This window comes from Corvus hawaiiensis, chromosome 14 (genome assembly GCF_020740725.1).
Source record: "Corvus hawaiiensis isolate bCorHaw1 chromosome 14, bCorHaw1.pri.cur, whole genome shotgun sequence".
NCBI classification, from domain to species: domain Eukaryota; kingdom Metazoa; phylum Chordata; class Aves; order Passeriformes; family Corvidae; genus Corvus; species Corvus hawaiiensis.
This window is the reverse complement of record NC_063226.1, coordinates 20,950,501-20,969,665: the sequence shown is the minus strand read 5'-3', so window position 1 is coordinate 20,969,665 and position 19,165 is coordinate 20,950,501. Positions and strand designations below refer to the sequence as shown.

At 41.3% G+C, this 19,165-nt stretch overlaps 1 protein-coding gene across 1 annotated transcript in view; it reads right to left on the bottom strand.

Annotated features, from left to right (window-relative positions):
• The window catches only part of ABCB7 (ATP binding cassette subfamily B member 7), a 36,172-nt gene extending 20,455 nt beyond the window's left edge, over positions 1–15,717 (bottom strand). Inside the window, exons 1-4 of the mRNA XM_048319097.1 lie at positions 15,531–15,717; positions 8,936–9,013; positions 7,355–7,441; positions 2,476–2,595 (exon numbers count right to left, since the gene is read on the bottom strand). Coding sequence (XP_048175054.1) covers positions 2,476–2,595; positions 7,355–7,441; positions 8,936–9,013; positions 15,531–15,707 — 462 coding nt within the window. The 5' untranslated portion in view covers positions 15,708–15,717. The remainder of the gene's footprint in view (positions 1–2,475; positions 2,596–7,354; positions 7,442–8,935; positions 9,014–15,530) is intronic.
• Positions 15,718–19,165: the final 3,448 nt, after the last annotated feature.

Sequence of the window (19,165 nt, the reverse complement as noted above, 5' to 3'; positions counted from 1 at the left end):
GAGAAAAACATGCTGGTGTTCCTGTGCTGACACAATCATATAGCAGGAAAACTTTAACAAACAGCTTGTGTGGTCTGTGGAGTACATTGTAATTAACCTCACAAGCAGCTAGAACAAAGGGTTCCCAAATGGGATAATGAGGAAACCACACAGAATTACACATGGTCCAGGAAAGATACAGGTAAACTACTTTGTACTTAATTTTCTCCAGGACAAAGTGACCTTTGTTTGCTCTGGAAGAGAAGCAGATATTCAGGGCTCAAAGATATGACAGACTTACTACAGCTCTGGAATAAACTACTGCACATCGGTTATGTCACAATGACACACACTTAGTATATGTAAAGTATGAAGCAATTCAAGAAAAGTTCTTCCCACAAAGGAAGAGTGAGCACAGTTCTTGAGATGAGGGGAAACTCCTTAATTTGCAGTTATCCAACACAGCTTTGTAATGACAGAACAAAACAAAGAACAGTAGCAAAGGATAGCTAGGAGACAGCCATGAAATTTTTCACGCCTGCCAGTTATAATACGTATTTCCCATAGAGAGCCTGCTGTGTGTTTTTCCAATGAAATCCTTGTTTGCCAAAGCAAACATTCTCACAAAACACTTCTGCTTTAACAAGCATCTCCTAAAACTTGGGCAAAACTCAACAGGTTTTCTGCTTTTCTTCTGGGAGTCTGCTTAGGACATCAGGGCTTCTGGGCTGCCTTGTACAAATCTGCAGTGGGAAACTTAAGAGAGCACTTAAGAGATCCAAACACTCAGTCAGTTCCCCAAAGAGCAGTTAAATGCTTTTCTGATGGGGAAAACATCTCTCTCTCCCAGTAGAAATACAATAGCTCTTTTTTACACCAAATACAGAGCTGTTTGCAAGAGTCAGGCATCCTGGTCATCAATTTTGTTTTTCTAACATCCCAGAAAGCTGCTTGAAACATTAATAAGACTTCCTAAAGGCAAGGTACAGTGCTGCCACATGCAGGATTAGAGGCTGGATTCACATTCTCCATCATATTCATATAACACTGCAAATTAGGGACTAGAGAAGTGGGGAGAAGAAAAGAAAAAAATACTTCACACATTTAAATATTGTCCTCAGATTATTATGATTAACATTACTATTAAGAGTCTTTAAAAAGGAAGTGAGTTAGAATAATTTTCATATCTACCTGGTAGATCTACATCACAAAACCTCAAGGCATCTGCATTTTGAGCAGAGCTTCCCCCAGAGTTTTAAAATGCAGTGGAAAGCATTGCTGTATATTTTGCCCAGGCACACAAAAAGGGGGGGAAGCTCGCTTGCACAGTCCAGCCATATTCTGCATGTCATCACCTGCATTATCAGCAACATCCTGAACTGCAGCACAACCCAAATATCTACTGGAGACAGTACCCACGAGTACCTGAAAGATAAAAAGCTCTTGAGAAAGCACTGTAGACCAGCAATTCCTCTTCAGCTCACATAAATGAGCACATTTCTCTCCCAAGCACTCTTTTAACACCTACACAGCTGAAATTTGTCTCTTCTCTCTTTTCATATCATGGCAATGGTGCTGAGTGCTAATATTAGCTTTATGTTTGGTAAAAATTGCTGTACTTAAAAGCAACCCAGTTGAGCTGTATGTCTCAATGGAATTCACAAAACTTCCTCCCAGTATTTTGCAATGAAATTTTTTTTTTTTTAAAGCACAAGGAAGTTAACATTTGCTCTTCTGAACTATTTCTACAAGGTTTGCACAGGATTTGAATTATATCCCCCATTAATCTGAAGAACACTTTTGCACGCTAAATTCTTTGAAAGAACAAATAAACACTAATTTCGTTGCAGGTAAGAATATAGAAGATCCTTTTACACAATGAAGTAAAGAGCAATCCTCCATTTCACAATCAAAGACTATAGGAAAAATCATTTGAATGAAAGCAAGGTTCTTAAATACAAAAAGTTATACAGCTTCTCTCATATTAGGACACCAGAGAAGTCCCTGAAACAATGAATTCCTCTGTCACCTCATAGAGAAATTATCAACAGACTGGAGCTCAAATCCTTTCCACAGCACAGCAAGAGCTGTGAGTAGGCACCACCACATTGCTCAAGTTCAGGGTTGAGAATGGACACAGAGCCTTGAAGAAATCCTATCTGACAGCACCACACAAGAAGAGAACAACCTTTAACTCCCATTTCCTGTAATTTCTGAGGTAAATAATTAACCAGCAATGGAAAATCCTGGGCTAAACTAATGGGAGCAAGGGAAATAAAAATTCTGGTTGTCATCATTATCTCCCTAAACATGCACACGTGTACTACCTGCAGATACACCCTGTTCCAAAATCCAAGCTCTTATTTCTGATACATGCCCCTGGTACAAAACCCAGACATCTTAAGAGCGTAAAAGCCCTTGAACACTAGAAAAGAAAATGATTCCTTGTACAGATGAACAGTAACTGTGACACTACAACGAGGTGTCTGTTCTTACCTTGGCACTTGCCAGAAAGCCCAGGGATATGGCAACCCTGGCCCGTAGGTCTGGCCTGTCTTTGGGCCACACATAGGACAGCATTGCCCGGATGATCTTCTTGGCATCGATCTCCTTCAGCTGTTGGAAAGAGCAAACAAAGGCACTGCTTTATAAAGAGACCTTGGGAAGTAAAATAACTGTATAAGTAAGAATGAATTTTATACATTTGGATCACTTCTGTATTTTCTTTGATAGGAAACAGACACTTGACAATGTCTGAGACTAAGACTGCTATTAACATTTCAAGCTGTAAGTTTTTAGGTTTATATCCATGACATGCTGTTAAAGCTGTTCCATGTTCTCCAGAGTGCAAGTTTGGCTGGCTGCAACTGGAACATAGAGAAAGCCACAACTCCCCACCTTGACATACTTCACAGAACAAATAAACTGACCCTTCTTTTTTATCTCCTCAAGATTGCTGTACAAAATTCAATGGCTTGGTACTTCCTTTTTGGAAGACGTTTTAAAATAGCTTAGAAACAACAAGAGAGAAAAGCAAAAAAAACCACCCCAAACTAACAAAAAAACTAAGGCAAGAAGGAAATCTGAAAGGTCCACAATAAACCTTAATAGCTTGGAGAACATTCCCTGATGTTAGATTATCAGGCTTCACAAGGCAGAAGATGTACATGGCTACATGCTGGCTTAACTGATTATATCAGTTTTAACTGAATTCTTAAAATAGGTTCTCCTCCAAATCTCATGTGCTCTAAGTAAGAGCACAATCCAGTTAACGAGAGACACATCTTGAAAAGCATTACTTTTTCTGTTTGGGTTTATTTAAAAGTTTTGGTTTGGGATTCTTTTTCTGTTGCTGTTGTGTTTGGTTGCTGTATTTTTTTACAACAGTGCAGGTTATATTTTCCAGCTGGACAGATGTCTATCACTGACACTTCTGATATATCCCACTGAACTCCCAAGCTAAATTATCTGCAGCCTAGACCACGTTTCCTAACGGAGAACAAGTGGATGTGCAGTAACACAGAGCACAAGTATCAACAACTCATGTTGGCTACACTGGGGATTAACTTGAAAGACACGAGGGTTATCTAAGACAGAAGAGAGGGCAGCAAGGACAGCTAATCTCTCCATTTCAGGCAGTATTTTGTAGTGGGGAGGAGGGAGGGAAACAAAAAGTTAGTGCACACCTTTCAAAGATGACTCTTATGACAGAAGTCAGTAGAAAGAGGGAGTATTATAATAAATCTTACTGTTTGAGGATAAACCAAATTAGAAAAGAAATTCTCTGTTAAGGTCTGGGGTGAATAAGCAGTAAAGGAGAGGTCTGCTAAAAGGCAAAATTACTGAGGCAACGAGGGAAGCCAATCCTATAAATGTAAGCTTTTAAAAGCACCGGGAAATTCATCTCAGTTTTTCTAGTCACAGCTTCAAGCAAAACCAAGGCATTTTGTCACCAGCTGCAAATGTATTGGAACATCACACAGGATAAGCACATTTCAAATTACTTTTAAAAAATGGATATATGGAAGATCTGTAAGTGGAGAGAGGATGCAAAGGTGTCTCTGTTGTGTCCTACCCACTTGAGAGATGAGCTATCTGCTGCAGCATATACATTAATCTTTCCATTTGAGCCAAGGATATGCATAAAAAGCAGTTCAAACACATGGAAAAATATCTTTGATCACCACTTACAGGTTAAAAGGAAGTTAAAAAAAATTGGTACCACATTAACACAAAAGATACAAAAGTGCAATCAGAGGAGTTCTAATTATATGTTGCTATTGGCTAGGCAGACTTTGCACAGAAAAGCTATTAAAAGGAACAAAATATATTGGCTGCAAACAAGGAATCTATTTCCTTTTTTCATGGCTCTGAACAGTGACAGAAGTAAATCCATTTAGAAAAAAGTCAGAAGGCAGCCACTCATTTGCCAAAGGCCTTGCAAAGGAACAAGAAGAAATATCAAAGGATGCAAAATGCACACATATTACATCAAAGTTTACCATGAAATAAATGTTACTGTTGTACTGAAACATGAGTTAAAAATTGTTTAAATATGCAAGTGGCAACATTAAGAATTAAAATGAGCAATCTGTTCAATGGACTCAGGCCCTTTTTTGATTCTCTGAGGTACATAAAAAGGTTAAGAGATTAATTTATTTTACCTCCTTTTAAATGGCAAGAATGTTTTACATTTTCTTTCAAGGTCTGTTTCTACAGAAATGCAAGGAATGGAAGGAAAAATATTATAAATCTAATACAGCAGGGAGCAAAGAAGGAAAGCCTTTTCCTCTTTTTGAATGCAGCATGTTTTTAAAACACATTATGCAATACTGAAGATTATTTGGAAAAGAATGACCATTGACCAACTTTCTGTCCCCTCTACCCATCCCATCCAGGTTCTGAACCTTCTAAAATACCTAAAGAGGGGGGGAAAAAAGAAAGCCATCATTCCTCTTCACAATCTCCATGGTTATTGAGCACTTCGAGGCACTCATTGGGCTGACCCTGTCACTTGGTGGATAAAGCCTACGCCAGGATGATGAGCTGTTAGAAGAGGGATGCAAGAAAGTGGTAGTTTGACTTGCATTTAAGCTGTCACTGCTGATGAAGAAAGACCCAGCTCTGGCTCCCTGTGTGCTGCCTCAGGAGCTACCCTCAGGAAGCTCTATCAGCCTCTTTATTGTACCAGCACAAGCTTTTTACCCCTGCACGAGGTTATTCTCCCAACCACCACCAAAAACACCCCCAAAGCTGGTAAAGACCAGTACTGATTTCAGTACTCAGCACGGCAGCCACTGCTGTAAGCACAAGTTATTTTGGAATTTTAAAAAAGTCTAAGTTTCTCTAGCAGTTACATGTGAGATGAAGGTAATGTGCCCTTCATTCTGTGTTCATCCTTAGTATTCAGTTCTGTACCTGCTGAAGCTGCTATAAAAGGGGCAATTTAAAATGTCACTCCCAAAGTCAGAATGAACAGGCTGGTTTGTCAAAAAAAAACTGGAACAGAGAGAGGTGTAATAGAGCTGACAGGTATCTCACCTGCAGCTCTCCTAAAAGTATAATCCTAGGAGGAAAAAAATGTGGTAAATGGGGTGCCAGTATTTTTATTTTTACACACTGAATACAAGTGCATGCTACATGAGATACAGGAACTGCACTTGGAACAGAGTATTTCCTTCAGTTTTGCTGAGAAATTCCTGGCAAACCCAATGTTACCCTGTTTTCTTCCACTCTTCACACGCTTCACCTCGTCCACAGCTGGCTCTTGCTGCTTTCTCCTGGACAGCTGGTATTTGTTTAGTTAGACAACAGACTTAACTGACCATGTCCTGTATTAACCACGTTATAGTTGCATTTATTGGAATAAAGAAGTTAAGGGATTGATTTATACAGGAATAGCTGCAAGTAGTGGCTGAAGAGAGAATGCCAATGAAATTTTACAGTGCCAGCAAACTGAAAAAAATATCATCTGGCATGAAAATTTTTGGATAACATATTGCTAGCGAGTTTCAGCATTAAGAAACATCCAACATCCCTTAAGGCTACTTGTGTTTTGGTAAACAGAACCTTCCATTTCCTTTCCGACCAGGGAAAACCCTGGAATCTAAATACGTGAAACAGAGAAGCAGAGTCAGTTAGGTTTGAAGTCTGTTTCACCTAGAAAATCCCTGAAAAGAGCTGACACCTATTGCAAGGAGGGTCTTAAAATGAGTCTGAAGTTAATGTTACATGCAGAGCCAGTGGTACCACTGACTGGAGATGGCCAATTATTTTGTTTCCCCCTGTGCCTCATGCAGAAAAGATCACAGATGTTTGCTAAAACAAGCTGGCTACACCTCAGCTTATGAAATTCCCTCTTACTATAAAACATACACCTCTCCTCATTTCTGCCCGTAGCACAAACAGGTTTGGATTCAATGAAGGAACAATTCTCAGATGAAAACTTGAAAGAAAATCTTAAATTTAACTCTTTGATTTCTTTACAATTGAGGCTGTAGGAGAGATACCCTCAGAACAGTTAAATCAGCAAAGCAGCCCTGAAAGACCTGGATTCTGAAAGTTCAGTTTGTCATCAATGTGGTCTTGACTCATTTTAGGGAAGATCCCACCCAAGTTTGAACAAGTTATAACCATTCACACAGAATGATTCTGCAAATATACAAAGCATCAGAAATAAGTGTGCCCAGGAAATGAGAAGATGGAAGTTCTGTAAACTCAAGAGCTTTGATTTGGCAATTTTAATCACACAGTTGATACTGTCCTGTTTTAACCAAAAGTTTGCCTCATTTTCTGATTGTAATCATTTGGTCTAATAAAAGATACTGCTTCTCCTTCATTAATTTAATGTGCTTCCTGAACAGAAATACAGCCAGAATATACCAGCTGCATTACCACTAATTCCACATAAAAATACACACAGTTTAACTGCTTTCTCCCCTCCCATTTCAAGTGTGATTTTACCAACTGATGCAAGAACCCAAGAGCTGATTTCTACTATCCTGTCTGTCAAGTCACAGAGAAGTATCAGTCACAAGATCAACAAATCAGTGAATTACAAGAGAACATATTTTCCATCAAAAGAATCTCACACAGGCCAATTTCAAAGGAGCGTGTAACAGTAAAACAGTAAAAGTATTTTTAGTAAAATAAATAAAGCCCTTCAACACCATTATTACAAACATTTGGTGATTTAAGAGCTACCAAGTCTACACTGACAATTAAACAGTATCTACTCTACTACAATATTCATATATCTACCAAGAGAATTTTGGACAAATTGTTGCTTGAGGTCTTCAGTTTTTAGGTTTAGTTTCTTTGGGGAACCTGACAATATTTTTTATTTAAAAAGCAACATTAATTGAGCAAGTTTTACCCCTTCCTTTGGATCCGTGTGAAGCCCTCCACCAGCATGGCCGTGCCAACACATCCTCTTCTCTATCAGTTGCCACCTCGGCAGGATCTGTGTGAAAATGAAAAGTCAATTTGCAAGAACCTCAGGAAACAGGCACGTAAAAGCCAGCAGAAAGAAGAACTACCGGCCTGTTTTGCCTCCCTCATCGTCCAACAGTTTAAACTTGTTTTAATAAAAGATCTTACCTCCCTCTAAAAACCTTGCCTTGCTTAAGAAAACAATAATAAAAAAGGGATATAATCCTAGCAGCAAAGAGCATATTCCAAGCAGCCAGGAGGTAAAGATAACACATTGTTAAATATTGAAACTGAACCGAAGAACACAGAAAAAACTTGATGTTTTGGAGGATAACCATACTCAGGCACATTAATATGTGAAGTGAAACACATCTAAGCAGTAATACTCTCTCCCTGTATGTAAGAGTAACTTCACTTGAGGGCAAAATAAATAGATAAATCTGCTTCACATTTGTCTTTCCTACCAGGATGGGAATGGCCACAAGTCATCCCATTCCAGAGGCCCTGCTGCAATCCACGTACAGGGGCAGTTTGGAAAAGAACCTGCTTGTTAAAAACAAACGCTCGCTTCTCTTAGCATGTGGCCAAGATTCCCTGAGAAGATTTCTGAATTTATTTATGCATGTAGATGTATTAAAAAATAACAACTCACTACCACCAGGCATTTTTCCAAGTTCAAAGTGCCTGCCACAAACAATGGACCTGTTAAAGCTTTTCAAAAAAGAATCTGCTTTTTGTTTAAAAGATTTGCTACATGTTGACAATTTCCAGGTTCAAGTTATGTAAAAGCTCATTAGCAATCTTATTTTATGTATGTTGGTTGATAGCAGACCCCAGGGTTTCCCAAATCAAAATGTCACTTTTCACATTTTAAAGAAAAACATTATAGAAAAACCAATCTAAGTAGATTTCATGCTTTGAAGTCACAATGACCCTCAAAAGATTTTAGCTACTTAAGTCAGTTATGAGTGGTTATTATTTTATAATTAAAAACAAAAAAGAAAAGCAAGACAAATACATTTCTTAGCTTCATTCAAACAAGTGTGTTACTCAGAAATCTGTCATATTATTCCAGGAACAGGAAAAATTGCATGTTCCCTATGTTTGCACTGGTTTAAGGCAAGCAGACCTCATAGGAGTAAGAGCCTGACATGCTGGCACCCAATGATGAAACTATTCTACAACCTAAGCAGAATTTTGAAGGAATAAAGCCCTACATATTGAAGGAAAACTCACAGTTTCCTACCTGGCTATTCCTTACCTGGGTATTTCCTGTCCCTAACAAATGACCACACAAATACTACACTTTTAAGAACTCTTTTTTGAAGTTATTGTATTATCATTAGTTTGCAGAGATTCCAAAAGAATTCTAGGGGCAGAAACATAAGTTGCCATTTAACTCCAGAATTGTGACTAGTGAAATTAAAAAAAAAAAAAAAAAGTAACAGCAGTCTAAACAGAAAGATGTTCCAGGGCTTAAGTGTTTTCTGACCTGCAAGTTGGAAGAACAACAATTTATACCAACCTCTGAATGCTCCAATAATGGCCTTGAATAATTCCCTCCCAGACTGTGCCATGATCTTTGCCTGCAGATTGGTGGAATCTACAGAATAGAACAGGAGGGGAAAAAAAAAAGAGAGAAATGAAAACAGAGTCATGCAGAACATGCACTTCACATTCAGAGAATATTCATCTAGTTTATGTAAACAAGCAGAACATGAAAAGAAGGCAGATGGCTTTGTTTTTTAACAAGTGACCACAGAAAAAGAAAATTGGTGGGGAGCAGCTGTAAAATAAATTACATTCACACATCAGAAATGCTCAGTGACAATGAACCTTTCCCTTCCCTGAATCCCCACTCTCATCAGACTTTGTTTCTTCTGTACAACAAAAGCCCAGTTTTCCCTTTCCTCTCATTTTAATTTTCTCCCAGGTTGTCTTCTGAATTCTTTCAAATAGTCTTTTGTCCTGTTTTTCATCATGAAATGTTATTTTTATGCTTATAGGTTCTGCCATTCCCAATTCCTCTTAGCTCAGCTCATGCCATGCTTGTCTCCAGAAGGCAAATCAAAGCTACAGCTTTTGCCTGGGAAGCACTGGGACTTTGAGGAAGCAGAGCAGGGCTGGCAACAAGTTTTAGGTTATCAGGACACAATATATGCAATATTCACAGATCCCTCCATGCACCTTAACCTGTAATACACAGCTGGCACCAACTGTACCACGCTCTACACGTTACCCTGCAAAGCAATCCATATTCCTAAGTTTCTAAGGACCATTTCTTTTCCTCAGATGGACTGGCTGGCAGTGCTTCCCCATGGCAAAACACAGGGACCTCTCCTGGTCAGCAGTGATGGTGCCACATCAGCTCTGACACATGCAATACTCAATCTTTCACTGCTCTGTTACAATATTACCCATACACCTCACACTCTACAACAATCACCACCAAGAGTGAAAAGAGCCAAAGAGCTGCTCACCAGCCCACGGCAAAGGACAAACAGCAAAAAAAGGGAAAAAAAAAAAAAGAACTTGACCATAAAAAAGGGTAATTTTAACCTTGACAAACAGCAGCACCATCATATATTTTATACCTTGCCTTAAACATCCTTTTGCTCCTAAGACACATATCCCAAGTAATAATTTCATGAGTCATTTCAAAGAAAATTAAAACCATTTCTCCACAAGTCATCACATGGACCTGCTATTCCAAACATTTCCATTATATGACATTATAGAGAAAGAGAGAACATCATAATTATAGATTTTGCATTTAGTAGAGCTAACTGGCCTCAGTGAACCATCCTGATACTTCCAACACCTGGGTTAAACAAAGGAGTTGCATTTCTAAAGCACTTCCTTGTAGATGCACTCATGACTCGACAGCTTTGTGTCAGCACAGAGGATTCCAGCTAAAGCAAGACACTCTCCACAGGAATGATGAGAGTGTCATAAACAGAAAATATAATGGAAAAATTACGATGCTTCACCAGTTATCGGGAAGTAGCTAATTACTGTTTTCTGCAGTGTACCCACAGGACGTCATAAAAACATTTTCTTAAAAATTCATCTCTTTTGACCTCAAAGTTCTCAGAGCTCACTTCTGACTGAAATATGAGGCAGGCAAGATCACAGAAACAACTTCTACTGAAACACCAGCAGATTTGGTCTCAATTACTGCATTAGATAGATAGCCTGATCTCTCGACTGAAGCTATGAACTGTCATGGGGTTAAGACAGCAAAAAGATTTAAAGGTTTTGCACAAGATACACAGAAAAACTTGTTCTTATTTTCAGTCTTGAGCCTGGAAGACTCAATCCTCTCTCAAGCCCCTGCTAAAAAACAAATCTGAGCAAAGAAACAAACAGTTAAACAAGGTGAACAGCTTACTTCACTGATAATTCCTCTGACCATCACATTATTGACAGCAAAATTGCCCAAATGATATGGGCTGAAGCTTTCCCTGCCATTCTCCAAACATGCTGCAGGAAGACATAGGACTCCACTTTCCCTCACTAGGGCTCCCAAGAGCTTTAAGACTACAAAGAAAAGCCATACTTGAATCTAATCACAAAACATAAAAGAAGCAGGTTATTACTTTAAAGAACCAGGAGCAAGTCCTGCTTATTTCAGAATTCAAGAAATAATGCAGGGAACTTGAATTCCGGCGTTTCATAACTCCTGAATGCCTGACTCTGCACCATTATGTTCTTTTAATGTATTTTTGGATACGATTCTATAAACTCTAAAGGATGAAACAGATGTCTAGTACTGATTGCACATAAAAGTCATGTTGCTGAAGTGTCATGACTGTGGGTAGTAGTTTAAATACTACAAATGCAAACAAACAACAGGGATTAAACACATTTGTGCAAGGTCAAACCCACACTTAGAAGCTTCTCTCTGAAATATGATATGTAGTGTTTCAGACATGCAGCACTCATCTCATGGGGATTTTTTTTTAAACTATCTGTAACAGAAAAGATAACTGAAGGTGGGATTCAAGTACCTGTGCAGCATTTAAGTCCCACAGTTAATCCTGCCGAGTTTACAAGGCAAGAAAATAAATGATGAATAGGAAAGAACGGAGGAAAATGAGAGAAAAAGGTGAAAATTTTCTGGTATAAAAATAGGCTAAACTGTCACCAGTGTGAACAATATAAACTTAACTGGAGTCATATTTAACAGTGGCCAATGTGTAATTTCTCTGGACACTTGGGTGGATGTGTACAGAGCAAAGGAAAGGACCTTAAAGCCCATCCAGTGCCAACCCCTGCCATGGGCAGGAACACCTTCCACTACACCAGGCTGCTCCAAGTCCCATCCAGCCTGGCGCTGGACACTGCAAAGGAATGGGGCATCCCTCCTCACAGCAATTTTAGATGTCCATTTTTATAGGCAGACATATGGGACTGCTGCTCTGCTCAGCAGCAATACCCCCTTTCTAAAGGGATTTTGAAAATTCAAGGAATTTCAAATACCCCATTACAAAGCAGGTATTTGCCAGTGAGGACTGCTGACTGCCTGAGACTGCTGATTAACAGCTCCTGGGCAGCAAGGTGTCCAACTGCACCTTCAGAGTCTAGAGAAGAGAATTTAGCAATGCACACAAACACATGAAATGTCTGGACAATAAACATCAGTGCAATTTTAAAGAACAGACCAGGCTTCAGGTGAAAATAAATAAATAAAAAAACCAAAGTAAAATATAAATAAATTTAATAAAAAATACCTGAAACTTCTCTTGCAACCCCTTCCAGAGCAAGGGATATTATTAAGTTATGCAGAAGGACAAGCTCTTTATCACTGGCAGCTGGAAGGGCATGATAATGGAAGGAAAAAGTCTCTATTTTGTACCGTTACAGTTACAATAATGTACACAGCCCAGCTTTCTACAACTGCCAAAGTTCTCCCTAAAAGAAACTCCTCAGTGTATTTCTTTGCTTAAAAAGATTCCTAGCAAAATAAATATCCTTAGTTAAAGGCTGATCAACCCTTCCAGTCAAATGCTATTTTCTTTCCGTTTAGCTCATTTAAATTCATTTAACTAATTTTTAGATTAATTTAATTTCCATATTTAGATTGGATAGAATTTGCCATTGCTTTTATTTTGGATACAGACAAGCTTCTAAAAAACAAAACAAAACAAAACAAAAAAACCCAACCCAAACCCACAAGCTTCCTAGAAAAAAAAAAAAACCCCAAAGCAATTGTTCAGTTACTCATGAAAGTTTATCAAGCCAGCGTGCCAGTTCTCCACTCAGCAGAGATCCTAAATTCCAAACACAAGTTTTGACATGATGAACCCCTGCCTACTCCAACCACAGGAGAGTGAACTGAAGGAGCTGTGGTTATGGAAATACAAACTGATCTCAATATCAAAAAATGAAGCCTGATGACAGTTCCACAATATTTATGGTACCTGTTTTTCCCCTCCATAAATTTAGCTGTTTTCCTCTCCAGGATACAAATGTTACATGAGTTAGTATTCAGAAAAGCAAGACTCTAATCAAAACTACTGAAAAATAGAAGTGTGAGGGGAAAAAGAGATTTGAATCTGTAATGCAATAACACCCAAACAACTCTACTGTACTTGACTCTTGTGGTACTAAGTGCCATAGAAAATACGTATCTATTCTAACACAATTAAGCTTACAATTGTAAGCTTAGAAAACCTTAAAATGGATGTGAAACTATGAAGATGGGGGACCAAGTACCACACGGATGCAAAGCAGAGCAGGATGAAATGCAAGCCTTTGAAATTAACTTTTGCAAAAAGAATGGTTGGTAACTTTGCTCTCGTGGTCATCTTATCAGAGCTTATTCCTTCCTTCAATCCCATTTTTTCTCAGGAGTTAAGCTATGGCTGTACTGTTCACCAACTTGAGGTGTAACAGGCACAGCTCTTGACTGACTCAAGTTATGCTGCCACAAACCTCTGCTATTTGTGTAGTTACATCAGTTAAAGCAGAACTGCGGCTGTGGAGTTTACTCCCAAATGGGGTTTTACCCCAGCACTGACGAGCACTGGTGCAACCACGTCACAGTAGGTGTGTCCTCCTGGAAAGTCCCTACTAGTTAGGAACACTTTGGGGAAGACATGCCATTAAAGCCTGGTTGTGTCCTGCCAGTCTCCCATGCTGTGCGGGACTAAGAGGCTGGATCATGAGCATTTATTTCACATTTACAGCCCTTGGTTACATTCAACAAACCAGTGCAAAAGCTAACCCCTATGTGACACCTAGAACCCAGCAATGAAGGAAACAGAAGAGCTTTCCCCCACACTCCAATCTAAACACCAAGATGTGCCACCATGCAGGAGCCTGGGGGCTTTTACCACACCTTATTCCCACATGACTGTGAAATGGACCATGGCAATCAAGATTAAGTTGTTTTAAATGCAAACTCGGGTGTTTCTGAAATTTTTTAATCTACAGAACAGCTTCCAGAATGAGCCCATTAAAAATATCGACAGTCCTCATTAGTGTATGAGCATAGCAAAAATAATTAAATAACTGAACTAAACCAGGATGCACATATTTGCTCCCAGAAGATTTTTTTAAATTGCTGGACTACCTAATTTATAATCATCAATGGCTAATCACTCTGGAATATAACCTGCTGAAGTGCCTAGCCAGCTTCTGACAGTCACTTCCACTAGTGCAGGCACAGTGTTTCTTGAACTGACTGAAAAATGGGAAGGAGAAAAAAGAGGAAACTGAAATTTCAGGACAACACTTCTTCCTCTATCAGCAAATTTAATTAAATGTTTGAAAAATCATGTCCTAAAATTTTAAGGGCATTATAACCAGCAAGTCCAGAACATTTAAGTTTGAGCCTCTTGAGTTTTTGCTTAATAAAATAAATGCTCATTCATTTCATGAATTCTAGTTTTCAGTCAAATAGAGCTTGATGCAAAAGTGAAAATTCATTACCAGACCATTAAAAAATGCATTCATTGACCACCTCCTAACACAAAAATGCCTAGAAACTAAAAAGTCAAAGAGATGAACACACATATATATATTCCACAGACGTGGTATTAGCTTTCTAGTTCAGAAAATCTAGTCCAAATCCACATTTAGTGACACGTGGCAATTAAAACTGATCAGCAGGGACTGGCATTTCTCACATGAAAATAAAATCATTCAAAAGGAAAACAGGAATATAATTAATACTTCTATTCATCACCATGATAACATTGCTGTTTGTTCCCTAACAGCTGAAATACATCTCCAGGAACACCAAACAATACTGAGTATTCAGGTATATTTTAATGTATGCAAATACATGGGTAAAATATTTGATCTGCATCGACTTTAGCACTCAGCCTCTTGCACAAGTTTCAAAATTAAAACCCCCCAAAATTTACCCTTTCAGTCCTGCTCATCTCATCTAGCCAGTAATAAAATTGACTGCAGTCCCTGAGAGAATTCTGCGTGTCAGGAAAAACTAATCAAGGCGGGTGACAAAAAAAAGTTACTCATAAACAGCAGTGATCTGGGGGGATAAAAAAGTTTATTATCAAACAGAATTACAAGCTGAGAGTTTATGAAAGTTCATTCCCTCAGTCTTTGGGATACACTTCCTTCAGCCACCTTGAAAAATGCACATGAACTACTGAAAGCTGGACTTAGTTTGAGATATTGCAAGTAAAGTATTGAGTACATTAAAAAGTAATTCACTGAAACATTACAGCCTTCCATAGCTGACAGAAAGCACTCCAACTCCAACTCCCGTTCCGCACAAAGCGGCAGAACTAGCTGTCAGCACAAGTTACTCTCTATACATACACTCACCACACATCATGTTCAAAGACACTGAGGGGTTTAACGCTTGTGCCCAAAGAGACCACACGACACCCCCGGGTCCCTCCGGACGGGAGCCCCCGCAGGGCTGACCGGCCTCCGGGAGCCCCCGGTCCCCCCTGCGTCCCCCGGGGCGGCAGGGGCTGATACCGGCACGGCAAGGACGAACCGGGCGGTGCTCGCAGAGCCGGCGGAACAGCTTTGCGGGCACCGGCGCCTCTCAGCCCCTCACCGACCACCCCTCAAACCCTCTCAGCTCCTGGCGCCCCCTCAGCCCCTCACCGCCTGCCCGCCCCGGCGCCCCCACGCACCTGTTCGCCCCCCGGAGCAGCTCGGGCCCGTCGCCGCCCGCTCCCCACCGTCCCCACGGAGAAGCAGGCGACGACGGCGGCGGCGGGCGGCGGGCGCAGCAGGGGCAGGGCGAGCAGCAGCCGCCGCTTACGGCAGGCGGCAGCCACCAGGCCCCGCGGTGCCCCCAGCACCGCCATCTTGCGAGGGCCGGGGCGAACGGGATTGTGGGACGGCGGCGGACCCGCGGGAGGGGCGGGGCGGGGCGGGTGTGCCTCCCTCAGGCTGCCGTGGCGGGAAGCTGAGCTCAGTTGCCCTCACAGCCGCCATGGCGGGACCCCGAGAGGAGCTGTCCTCAGACCTGTCGTGGCGGGCAGAGAGGGGCTGCTCTGAGCTCCCCCTGGCATTCTGTGAGAAGGGCTGCCCTCCACCATGGTGGCCCAAGATGGACAGCCTTGAGCCCCGCTCTGGTAGGGACTGCCCTCAGATCCCCCATGGCACCCTGAGAAGGGCAGCCCTCAGCCCCGCCATGGCACCCTGAGAGGAGCTGCCCTCATTCCCCATGGTGCCACGAAAGGGGGTGTCCTCAACCATGGTCCCCTGAGGGGGCAGCCCGCAGTGCCACCACCACGGCACCCAGAGAGGTGCAGCCCTAAGTCTCACCATGGCCCCCAAAGAGGGGCAGCTCTCAGCCCCACCATGGCACCCAGAAAGGGGCAGCCCTCAGCCTCACTGTGGTGCCCAGAGAAGGGCTGCCTTCAACCCTGCCATGGTGCCAAGAGAGGGGCTGCCCTGACCCCAGCATGGCAGTCTGAGAGGGGCAGGCCACAACCTGCCACAGTGCCCTGTGGGGAGCTTGCCATCCTCCATGGAGCCCAGAGGGAGGCAGCCCTCAGACCCACCATGGCATTCTGCACATTCCCATGCTTTGTACACATGCAGCTGGACACCGACAGTACTGCAGACAGAAAAAGGTGCTCGAGCTGGCACACAGTTCCTCTGGATTTTGGGTTCCCCACTGAGCAGCTGCAGTTTCCTTGCCTGGGGCGCAGACAAGCCCTGGCCTGCAGCACCATGAGGGAGCAGGGGCCGGAGGGGAATGTGTGGATGGCACGTGGGCTGGTACATCTCCGCACAGACCTAATCCTGTATTCCCCACCCTTCCCAGCGTTAAATTCTGAGCTACCTCAGAGGCTTCCTCCACCCCACACAACTCAGCCGTAGTTCCTCTGAGCCAGAATAATGCAGCAATAGTATGGTTCCTAATTAAACACCCATTTAGGAAGATAGAGCTATGCCATGGATGACGTTTCCGGTGCCCTATATACTCCCATGTGATCGGCATGCAGAGCTGTCAGAAGGCTGTAACTCTGTGTGGCATTTCTAATCACACAAAAATTTCTTCAAAGCTACCAGAGCTTGACTGCTGATGCTCTTGCCTTGAGGGAGAGTTGTAAGCTCATTTGCAGCGGAGAAAGACAGACAGACAGACAGAAAGGAAGAGGACAATTGGCTTAAAGTCGATTTTTAATGAGGCAGGATTTCTCTAGTCTGTGCTTTGATACGCAACTTTGCTCCTGACCGGGATCCACTTCAAACGACAGAGGTGACATTTCTCTGGCACTAATCTAATTCTTCATCATAATTGCATTTGGCAGAGCTGGGTCTGAACAGTGCCGCCCCGTGGCATCGTTCAGAGGGATAAACAGGAATTCTGGGCTTCTGGCTTCCATACATCCGCCTCCTCCCTTATGCTCTGCTCAGCATGGAAGTTTGACCAGGCAAAACGGGCTAATCATGACTCTGTCTGGGGTAGCCTGGACAGACAGGCTGGCCGCCATGGCAGCATCTTTTGAGTGATTTCAAATGTTTCTGCAATTTTTCCGCATGCACTGCTGAGATGCCTTCATGCACAGTGTTTGTGTGCACACACGGTGCTTTATGGGTCGATCCAATGTGCAGCACAGGCTCTCAGCCCTATGAAATGTATCCAGTGTTTCAACCAAGTCAAGCTCTTCGGACACAACACGGAACATCCTGCATGTGGATAACAGAACCCTGTGCTGTGGTATCACAGGATCTCACAGCTCTAATGCCTCTAATGGAGACATACAAATCACTTGGCAAATATTTATTGTCAAACTTCACAACCCCTGCATCATCTCAGCCTTGTCATTGTTATTTTTTCTACACTTTTCAGGCTAATAAGGTGCTTCATATATTTGATATGAGTATTCTCCTTGCAAATTTTACTTTAGCTGCTCTTCCTTCTTTAATAACTTTCCCATGCTACTGGCTTTATTTCCTCCTGCTAATGTTTCAGTCTTGTTTCCAGTCCTGATCTTCTCTTTCTCCACTTTATTTATGTGATCCCAGATTACTGACACCTGTACGAGGCACTGCACAAACCCTGAGAGACACCCAGGGTGAAAAGAGCCCATATTCCTGTAGTAGTTACAACCTCTATCCCAGAGTGACTGAACCAGGAGAACAGAGCTCGTGATAGAGAGACAGAAAGCCAACAGAGGAGTTTTATGAACTTACACTGTTTAAAGTAGCTTGCCACAAAATAAATATCTATTTCTCTGCAGATTTAGTTGTGGAAGCAGAGATCTCCTTGGAGACAGACAAATCAATGCCTGCTCTGGAGCTGGCACTCTGGAAAGATGACAGAAGCAGCTCAGTTGAAGAAATAGAAGCTCTGGGAATGGAAATAACTCACCACAAAGGAGATTTGTGAATAGAATCCTAAAAGATACTTATTTTTTCCAGGAGCTGTGTAGACAACAAACCAGGGCTTGAGAACAAGGTCAGTGTACTGAATGAAAACACATTATTTTTTTGGTTAGAAAAGTTTACAGAAGCAGCTCAGCAAAAGAAATACAACACCCATCTTGTGGAGGTGAAATAACACCTTATTTAGAGTTGCTTAAAGTTCTTAACTTCTTTCTCATTAAAGGTGCTTAATATGATTCTAGCACTGTAATGAATTTCACTTCTACCAACAAGTACTTATTACTCCAGGTGTAAAAAAACAGAGTACAATTTCATAAAGTCTACTTATAGAAGTAAGATTTATAATTAATAACATTCCTATAAAATGGGAAGAATCAACACTGAATTCCAGATAATCAGTATGCCAAAGGGATACTGAACCCTCTATTGTGCATGGTAACATTGACAATTCCAGCTATACTAGGCATCATCCTAAAAGAAAGCTCCCCCAGAGCTGTGGGAATCAAAATCAATTCAGGAGTCAGGCCAAAGGAAAAAGAAAAGTGTTAATATTCAAACACCATTTAGAATCAATAGTATTGGAAGGGTATGAACACAAGGAGGGGAATGCTTCAAGAAAGTGTATGAAGCAAGAGAGAAAATTAATGAGAAGAAAGTAATGCAAAGAAAATAAAAATAGGAAAATGGGACAAGGTTGGGGGCAGATAGAAGGCCTTGTTCAGAGGTGTAAAATAATTTTGGCAAGCAGAATGTGTGCTGAAAGGCACAGTGCTCTTTTGGAGATAGCAACTGTTGCATTTATTTCTAGAAAAATATGAACCATTAATTCTCAAACCCTGCATTTAAGAGCTGAGCAGCTGCACACACTTTGGAAGTGCAGTGTGAATTATATCTCACAAATAAATAAGTAGCATAAAAGAGC